This window comes from Muntiacus reevesi, chromosome 1 (assembly GCF_963930625.1).
Source record: "Muntiacus reevesi chromosome 1, mMunRee1.1, whole genome shotgun sequence".
Taxonomy (NCBI): Eukaryota; Metazoa; Chordata; class Mammalia; order Artiodactyla; family Cervidae; genus Muntiacus; species Muntiacus reevesi.
Window position 1 is genome coordinate 168,737,613 of NC_089249.1, and position 9,798 is coordinate 168,747,410.

The 9,798-nt window shown below is 51.7% G+C and overlaps 1 protein-coding gene across 1 annotated transcript in view; it reads left to right on the forward strand.

Annotated features, from left to right (window-relative positions):
• Positions 1–8,083, forward strand: part of KIAA0319L (KIAA0319 like) — a 90,617-nt gene extending 82,534 nt beyond the window's left edge. Inside the window, exons 17-20 of the mRNA XM_065916657.1 lie at positions 328–450; positions 1,153–1,243; positions 2,305–2,396; positions 6,822–8,083. Coding sequence (XP_065772729.1) covers positions 328–450; positions 1,153–1,243; positions 2,305–2,396; positions 6,822–7,009 — 494 coding nt within the window. The 3' untranslated portion in view covers positions 7,010–8,083. The remainder of the gene's footprint in view (positions 1–327; positions 451–1,152; positions 1,244–2,304; positions 2,397–6,821) is intronic.
• The last annotated feature ends 1,715 nt before the right edge of the window (positions 8,084–9,798 follow it).

The following is a 9,798-nucleotide window of genomic DNA, read 5'->3' on the forward strand; positions in this document are numbered from 1 at the left end:
AATATTTTAATAAAGACATATTATCTTTAAAGTTTTATATTCTTAATTCTTCAAAAACATGTTCAGTATAATTGCCTTCCTCTATAATACTATGTCTTTTATCTTGGCAATTAATTATTCTGAGAAGAAGGTCTGTGGGACATGAAAGATTAAGAACTGCTGATATGGAAAACAGCAAGTAGAAACAGTCGAGCCTTTCTGACTGCTCCGGTTGTATCCAGCCTTGATGATGATCTGGGGGTCCCGTCCCGTTTTCATGGGCCCCGGAAGGCAGTCATCTTCCAGCTCTGACCCCTGTGGCCCTGCTCCCCTCTCCTGTACTTGCAGCGTGCCAGTTGAACTGCTCTGACCATGGCCACTGTGATTCGTTCACCAAACGCTGTGTCTGTGACCCCTTTTGGATGGAGAATTTCATCGAGGTGCAGCTGAGGGATGGAGACAGCAACTGCGGTGAGCTTCCTGCTCTGGTGTGCCAGCTGGTTTGGCACCGACTGAGGCCCTGAGTTGAGTGGGTGGCTGTTGGTGTTTCCAAGGCGGATGAGCAAGCAGGGAGAAGAACTTTGTGTGTTTGCTGTTTGCAGAGGACTTAATACTTCCTTCCTCCGCATTTGTTCAAGGTTAGAGGAAAGCTCTGAAGCAGTTTTTTGTGGTTTTCTTTTGTTGTTGTTTTTTGGCCAGGCCTTGTGGCTTGTTGGATCTTTCTTTCTTAGTTGCCTGACCAGGGATTGAACCCAGGCCCCAGCAGTGAAAGTGCCAAGTCCTAACCACCAGACCGCCAGGGAATTCCCCTAAAGCAGTTGTTTAAAACGAAACAAAGCTTAAATCAGACCAACCACAAAACGCAGCATAAATGAGACCAGCTGTACGGCCTCCTGCCCTTTCGGAGGGCCTGTGTGCTCTCGCCCATGGAAGCCCGTAGGTTTCCACTCCCCTCTCTTCCCCTGTTGAAGCTCATCGCAGCCTGCCCCGCTGCCCCAGGGTCTCAGAGCCAAGCTAGGAAACACCGTTTCAAATTCCAGCTGCTTTTATCGCTAAGGTCTCATCTTCCCTGGGGAGCCCTCGGGACCATTTGGTCTTGCCCAAGCTGGGCAGCCCAGACTGCCCTTCTAGCCTGTCTCTCCACCACCCTTACTATTTTGTTTTTCTTCGCAGAGTGGAGCGTGTTATATGTTATCATTGCTTCCTTTCTCATTGTTGTTGGCTTGGGGATCCTGTCCTGGACTGTAATCTGTTGTTGTAAGAGGTAAGATGCACTTGCCCTGTAAATTTGTTCAGGCTCCTAATTACGTGTTTGTTCATTGGAGAGGTATCTGGCCCTTCTGCATGGGGGCGCTGAGTCCTGGGTTTTTTCCCGTACCGTCACTGTTACATGCCCACCCACAGCACTCACAAAAAAGGTCTCCTTACCTTCTGACGCTCCTAAGGGGGTGAGTGGCTGTCACTGCAGTGATTTGCAACCTGGAAAACGTGGCTGTGACTGAGTGGGCATTGGGAGGGCCTGGGGCATAGACCTGGCTTACATCTGTCTCTAGGGTTTGTGAGCTTTAGTACTCCACACCTCAGCCTCACCACTGTTCCCCATGGATTCTTAATTTGTCTGCCTCCCCTTCGATTTGAGAGTCATGTGCGGGTATGTTTTCTTGTAATTATAGACTTAGGTTAGTCATGATTAAGTCTTTCAGGTTTTTTTCATTTAGTCTTCCTATCTAGTCTTATAATATTTGAGAATAATATTTATTATTTTTCTCATCATTATTAATAATAGGTGTCAATTCTGTGTTTACTGTGTGCCAAGTACCATGATGACATTTTATAGGTAATATCTTTTTTAATAGGCATAACAGCGTTTTGCTCAGGAAAGTGATATCATCCATCCAAGGGCACACAGTTAATAAGTTGCAGAGCTGAAATGCAACCTGCAATATAACCTCACAATAAAACTTAGCAATAAAGAATCTAAAAAAAATTCCCACCAGTCCAGGACAACCACCGTTGACAACATTGCTGGTTTCAGCTTTCCTTCACCTTCCACCCTTCAAGGATAGGGGTTTCTTTTATTTACATTTTTAACCAATCTAAGATGATAACGTTTCCTTTACCTTTTCCCAAGTTGGTGAGGAATACTTGAATAACAGATCACAGTTGCTGCCTGTCCCAGCTGAGAAGTAAGGAGAAGCAGCTCTTCCCTTAAGCAGCATCCCTGGACCCGGGCCCCACGTGCCATCTGGCTGTCCCCTGTGGGTGGCGACCTGAGCTTCACACAGACCCTCTTTCCTGAGCAGAGACAGGGATTGTGTTTTTCAGACAAAAAGGAAAACCGAAGAGGAAAAGCAAGTACAAGATCCTGGATGCCACGGATCAAGAAAGCCTGGAACTGAAGCCAGCATCCCGGGCAGGTATGTCGGGAACGGGCTGCGGAGCCACCCCGTGGTAGACGGGTGGGCTCTACCCGAAGAGCCGCCACCATCACGCTTCCCCCCCCCAGGCGTGTTGCCAACAGCTGTTTGTGCTGGAAAAGCATCTTGTCCCCTCCCTGATGAGGACCAGGGTCCGCTTTGCCCCGTGGGGGCAGAACCTGCCTGTTGGACAAGCTCGGCCTCCAGGGCTCACTCCTCAGCCGTTTTCCCTTGCTGAGGGGGCTCGGCCTCTTGCTCTCTTGGCCTGCTCTTTCCCTTTAGGGTTTCTGCCTGGAGTTCAACTTTTCAAGCTGCCCCTGAGGTTGAGCTCAAGGACCTTGGTCTCTCTTTCCTGATCAGTCTGTCCTTTCTGAGCAGACAGGGTGAGGCTGTGAAGAGCTCAAAGCCAGTGTCTGCCAGCTGGTGGTCCTTTCTGGCCAGCCTTCCTCTCCTGTTTTCTTCTCTCCTGTGTTTGAGAGGTAGATCCACAGACTGCACGACTCTTAGAGCAGTGGAGGGCTGCTCCCCTGCTGGCCCAGGTGCACTGGGCTCGTCTGTCGAGGAATCTCCAGCTGCACAGGCACAGAGGCAGCTTCGGGGATGGGCTAGGAGGGCCAGGGCAGGTGCAGGGCTCCCCTTCCTGTCTGAGCGCGCTCACTGCTGAGGTTCCGTTTACCATGGAGGTCCTGGTGCAGGCCTTGTCCCCGTGTGGGCGCTGGACTCTGTAGAGCTGTTCCCAAGCACTCTGCAAGTAGAACTGGTTTTTTTTTTACAACGTGTTTGTTTAACATCTCTCATACATAAAGCTTTATATTAGAAAGGCTGTAAGGGGACTGTATAGAGAGTTCTAGGACATAGTCTCTGCCCTCGGAATTTCACTGTAGTGAGGGAGGAAAGACATATGAGATGAAAGTAAAGGCTCGTAGGCAGTCTAGCTGTCAGCACCCAGGCAGCTTGGTTCGGGAGCACGGTGGGGCAGGGTCTGGAGGTGGGGGCTGGTGAACCACAGAAGTACCGCCAGAGCATCCCAGAGGGATCCTGAGGATGAAGGCCAGAGGGAAAACGTTGCACAGCACCCTCCACGAGGTAGCCAAAGCTGTGTTTGTCGCTGTGGCAAGGTTTCTCTACCCTTTGACGTCCTTCGGCGACTCACTTTTGGTCTGGTAGATAGTGGGCTTGGTGAGCCTGCGTCCGTGTGCTTTTCTGAGATCCTCCTCCTCGCTGATGTCTCTCTTTTTTAAACCATTATTCGTTGGTTCATATTTCTGTCCAGAAACTACTTTCTCATCCAACCCTTAACCTGCCAATTAAAAGTTGTACTCATCTTTCTCCCATGTGTTTGTTTTGGCATTTCTCTCACTGTATTATATCACTTATTTTATTGTTTGTCCCTTTCAGTTCAGTTCAGTTCAGTCGCTCAGTCGTGTCCGACTCTTTATGACCCCATGAACCACAGCACACCAGGCCTCCCTGTCCATCACCAACTCCCGGAGTCCACCCAAACCCATGTCCATTGAGTCAGTGATGCCATCCAATCATCTTATCCTCTGTTGTCCCCTTTTCCTCCTGCCCCCAATCCTTCCCAGCATCAGAGTCTTTTCAAATGAGTCAGCGCTTCGCATCAGGTGGCCAAAGTATTGGAATTTCAGCTTCAACATCAGTCCTCCCAATGAACACTCAGGACTGATCTCCTTTAGGATGGACTGGTTGGAACTCCTCGCAGTCCAAGGGACTCTCAAGAGTCTTCTCCAACACGACAGTTCAAAAGCACCAATTCTTCTGCATTCAGCTTTCTTTATGGTCCAACTCTCACATACATACATGACCATTGGAAAAACCATAGTCTTGACTAGACGGACCTTTGTTGACAAAGTAATGTCTCTGCTTTTTCATATGCTGTCTAGGTTGGTCATAACTTTCCTTCCAGGGAGTAAGCATGTTTTAATTTCACGGCTGCGGTCACCATCTGCCGTGGTTTTGGAGCCCAGAAAAATAGTCAGCCACTGTTTCCCCATCTATTTGCCATGAAGTGATGGGACCAGATGCCATGATCTTAGTTTTCTGAATGTTAAGCTTTAAGCCAACTTTTTCACTCTCCTCTTTCTCTTTCATCAAGAGGCTTTTCAGTTCCTCTTCACTTTCTGCCATAAGAGTGGTGTCATCTGCATATCTGAGGTTATTGATATTTCTCCCGGCAATCTTGATTCCAGCTTGTGCTTCTTCCAGCCCAACATTTCTCATGATGTACTCTGCATATAAGTTAAATAAGCAGGGTGACAATATACAGCCTTGATGTACTCCTTTTTCTATTTGGAACCAGTCTGTTGTTCCATGTCCAGTTCTAACTGTTGCTTCTGACCTGCATAACAGGTTTCTCAAGAGGCAGGTCAGGTGGTCTGGTATTCCCATCTCTTTCAGATTTTTCCACAGTTTATTGTGATCCGCACAATCAAAGGCTTTGGCACAGTCAATAAAGCAGAAATAGATGTTTTTCTGGGACTCTGTTGCTTTTTCGATGATCCAGAGGATGTTGGTAGTTTGATCTCTGGTTCCTCTGCCTTTTCTAAATCCATCTTGAACATCTGGAAGTTCACAGTTCACGTATTGCTGAAGCTTGGCTTGGAGAATTTTGAGCATTACTTTACTAGCGTGTGAGATGAGTGCAACTGTGCGGTAGTTTGAGCATTCTTTAGCATTGCCTTTCTTTGGGATTGGAATGAAAACTGACCTTTTCCAGTCCTGTGGCCACTGTTGAGTTTTCCAAATTTGCTGGCATATTGAGTACAGCACTTTCACAGCATCATCTTTCAGGATTTGAAATAGCTCAACTGGAATTCCATCACCTGCACTAGCTTTGTTCGTAGTGATGCTTCCTAAGGCCCACCTGACTTCACATTCCAGGATGTCTGGCTCTAGGTGAGTGATCATACCATCGTGATTATCTGGGTCGTGAAGATCTTTTTTGTACAGTTCTTCTGTGTATTCTTGCCACCTCTTCTTAATATCTTCTGCTTCTGTTAGGTCCGTACCATTTCTGTCCTTTATTGAGCCCATCTTTGCATGAAGTGTTCCCTTGGTATCTCTAATTTTCTTGAAGAGATCTCTCGTCTTTCCCATTCTGTTATTGTCCCTTTACTAGTCAATAATACCTTTCAGGGTAGGGACTGTATCTTATTCATCTGTGCATATGCATTAATACCACTGTGTACCAGACCTAAGCCAGACACTGGTTATATTACAGTGAACTGAATAGATGATGCTTTTGTGTAGCTTATATCAGGCAGACATTAAACACACAAATCCACAAATATAGAAAATGTGATAGTGGAAGGTATTTATAAAGAATAACGTTAAAGCTGAGACCCCAGTGTCAACGAGAAGGAGAGTGAGGCACACAAAGGCTCTGAGAAATAGGATTGCAGGCCAAGCTGGTCAATTGAAGGCCCAGCTGCCCGAGGGAGCAGGGGGCGTTTGGAGCAGGGGGCGTTTGCGGAAGATGCTGTGAGTGCGGGGTGAGTGGTGCAGGGCTGGGCAGGTCAGCAGGTACCCTGCTATGGGCTCCTCCTAAGAGCAGTGGGGACATGTGAATGGTGCGGTTAGATTTATTTACATTTTAAAAAGACAACTGGCTGCCATGTGAAGGAATTGGAGAGGCAAGAGTGGGTGACAGGAAACTGGATAGAACACCCTCATGGTGGAGAGATGCTGAGATAGAGTGGCAGAGTCCAGACAGACTTGAGGGGAAGACTTGCTGAGATTCATATGTTTACAGAGGGGTGTGAGAGAAAAGGAGAAGCAAAGGATGGTCCCCAAGTATCTTCTCTGAGGATCTGTGAACGAGAAAGACTGGAGAAGAAATGCAGAAATGTTTGGTTTAGAACAGTTGTTAATGGGGTTGAGGAAGTGAGGCTAGAAGATGGGTGGGGATGAGTTCATGGGAAGTTTTGAATGTCAGCTTAAGGATTTAGGCATTTTTTCTGGTGGTGTCCTCACTCGGCGCCAGCAGCTGTGCGGTGCTTTCCATCCACGCTGAGCCAGGGTCCGCTGACGAAGCTCAGTCTCTAGAGTCTCAGTGCTTGTTCCTTGCTTGCCTGCCTCCCACAGACCTCTGCCCTGTGCATGAAGGGAGATGATGAAACACCCCACATTTAGGAGAGAGAACAGAGCATGTCATTGGGTGCACTAACCGAAGCGAATAGATGCTGGAGGCAGAGAATCTGCAGCGGACGCTGATCTGTGGGTCTGCAGTCTGCTCCCTGAGGCTTCCCTGCTCCGTCTAGCCAGGCCTGGGAGGACGCGGGTAGCCTCCTGCCCACAGGAGAGGCCCGTGACTGGCCCTGCCGCTCTGCTCCTCTTCGGGCTGGGCTGGGGGCTGCGGGGTGCGGCTCCCGGCCCCTGATGCCCGGCTCCTTGACTCCCGCGCAGGCGTCAAGCAGAAAGGCCCGGCGCTGAGCAGCAGCCTGATGCGCTCGGAGTCCGAGCTGGACAGTGACGATGCCATCTTCACGTGGCCAGACCGGGAGAAGGGCAAGCTCCTGCACGGTCAGAACGGCTCTGTGCCCAATGGACAGACCCCGCTGAAGGCCCGGAACCCCCGCGAGGAGATCTTGTAGCTGCCTGGTCTGTCTCCTCAGGGTGGGGATTGGCAGTGCCAGGGTCCAGAGCATCGCCAGGCTGGTTCTCCTACCTCCTGCATCGGAGGGCAGCTGTTCTCCTAGCCTCTGCTGGTCACTCCATCCCAAAACCCTCAACGAGAGCCGCTGGTACTTGAATCCAGAGACATTCTCCAGGAACCCCTGAATGAAGCTGTGAACGAAGAGGTTTCCTCTTTAAACCCGTCTGGTAGGTCCCTCAAAACGTCCTCACCTCAGGGCCTCCTCTTTCTTGCGCCCCTCCCCTGTTCCCAGGGTGGACACTGCCGGCTCCTGGCCCCCTCTCCAGCTCCTTGTCGGCAGGACTGCTGCCGCCGGGGCCCCTGCACGCGAGGCCTGACTGCACCCCCCGCCCCTGGGAGCAAAACCAAGCCCCGCCAGCTCCTGGCCGCGGAAGCCTGCCTGCCTGCCTGCGGGCACGTTCCTTTTCTCTGCTTTGGGATGGAGCGTGCCCTCTCTCTCCGCCCGGAGGAAGAGGCGCCCCCTCCTCACCCTGCCTGAGTAGGGGAGGGCTGGCTGCTTCCGGAGGGCCCAGGCCGCGGGGCTGGTGGGTCGCAGTCGCCAGGCTGGACACAGGCTGCCAGCCGTCTTCCTCCCGGCCACCCTGGCTGCTTCCAGAATCAGGCCCAAGCTCCCTGTGCCCGGAGGAGACGGCGCAGACAGCCTGGACTGCCCTGGCATGAGGGGCGCGTGTGACTGCCCCCGCGGTCTCCGCCGTGTCCGCCCGTCCGAGCGCCTTCTCTCTGTGTCCCTGCACGTGTGTGGTAGAGTGAGTGTGAGCATCAGCTCCTCCTCGGGCCCTCGGCTCCTCACAAGGCAGCCTTGACCTGGAGAGACTTTGAGCGCGGTGGAGCAGAGACCCTCTGAATCCCTCTGGCCCTGTTCCTCCGCCGTGAGGAGCCGGCCCCTCCGCTGTGACGTCTGACTGTTGAGGAGTGGGAGCTTTGGGGACGTGGCTTTTTAAAGAGAAGCTTCCGGTTTATACTGCTGCACTACAGTCTGTCGTGAGATGATTAAACGTGCTATTTAACTGTACGCCTGCCTGCCGCGTGCGCTGCCGCGCTCCGTGGCCGACCTGCGCTCGGGGCCAGCCTCGGTGCCTGTGATGCCTCCGACGGGCCGTCGTGGGCCTGGCATCTGCACGGGTGGTCAGCAGGGCTGGGCCTCTCCCTCGGGGGCGGCCAGGCCCCTTCTGGCCAGCTGCTCTTTTTGTCTTTCAGGACGGGAATTTTCTGTCATTTCTTCAGCCTTTTGTGAACACAGAATTGATACATATACGCACACAAACACCCCCCTCCTCCAGCTGGGGACACACAGGGCCCCGACACCCAGCTGGGCCCCTGGCCTTCCCGCTTGGTTTCCAAAGCGGTGGGGCCCGGCCCCCGCCTCCAGGACAGAGCCGTGCTGGGGGGACAGCTTGGTGAGCTCGGCAGGTGGGAAGAGGCTGCTGTCCAGTCTCGCACTCCCAGGAAAGGGACAGGAGAGAAGGACCAGGGAACTCGTATCTCCCCAAGGCCCGGTGCACACGTGCGGGTGACACCAGCTGAGGGTACTGGTTCTGTTTTTACAGAAGCAGAAACGAGGCATCTGAGAAGTAACTCAGTCCACACACTGTCCATGAGTGAATTAGGGCTGAGGCCCAGCAGAGCCTGTGCTTGGTCTAGAGCAGGATCACCCTTTAAAAACGGGTGGCTGGGCCCCACCACTGCGTTTCTGACTGAGTGGGATTGGGGTGAAACAAGAATCTTCCTTTCTAACACCATCCCAGAGTGCGCACTTTGAGAACCACTGGTCTAGAATCGCACGCTCTGTGGCAGGAAGAGGGGGCGGCAGCTGACCTGTCCTGAGCGAGGGTGAAGGAAGCTCGGAGGAGTGGGTGCTCGAGTCTGCGGGGGGTGCTGGGGCTGGGGTGTGCAGAGCCGACTGCACAGGAGCCGCTGGTGGGCAGGAGGTCAGGACTTGCTGAGCATGTTGTATTAGGAGAGCTTTGAAGGATTCACCAAGGAGCTACAGGACTTGATAACTTACTGGTTTTTTCTGGTTTTCTTTGGGCCTCCTTACTACATCTTATTTATTTCACCCATGGCTCATTGAAGGATATATCTTTATCTCTGTTTCAGAGATGAATATAATAATTTTTCATCCCCCTGTTCCTCCCACCAAAAAAAGGAACAAAACTCAGAAACCAGTGCCTCTTTCCTGGCTTGGAGTCTTGCACTGAGAAGATTGCCATGCCCCTGTTCTGACTCAAGAAAGAGGCAGAAATCCTCGGACTGGCTTAGGGAGCGCTAGGCTACTTCCACATAACCCTGTCACCCCAAAGAAACCCTTCAGAAATAACTGAATTTCAGGAGCCTGGTAGCCCCTGCCTTGACCAAACTAAATACTCCTCCACCCTCAAAAACCTTCAGCTTAAATTTTCTGTTCAGAAGGGAGGCCAGTAGAGGGCATCCTCACGTTTCTCAAAGCGCGCAGGTGCTGTGTGTGGGGCGAGTACTTGGTCGCCGGGAAGCAACAATCAAGAAAACCCCCGCCAGCCTAGAAGGCCGTGGCGCGGGCCTGCCTTCTAAGGAAGAAAGTGGGGAGAGTCTGGTTCTTCCAGCTTCCCTTCAGCCCATCTGCTCAGTGAAAGGAGCCAGAACAGGTGGTCACACACACAGAGTTGCTCTCTGAAGACAAATAGGTATGGAAAGAAGTTGTATGCCGTCAAGAGCCATGAGTCTGAGAAGGAGGGTTTGGGGAGCCTGGCT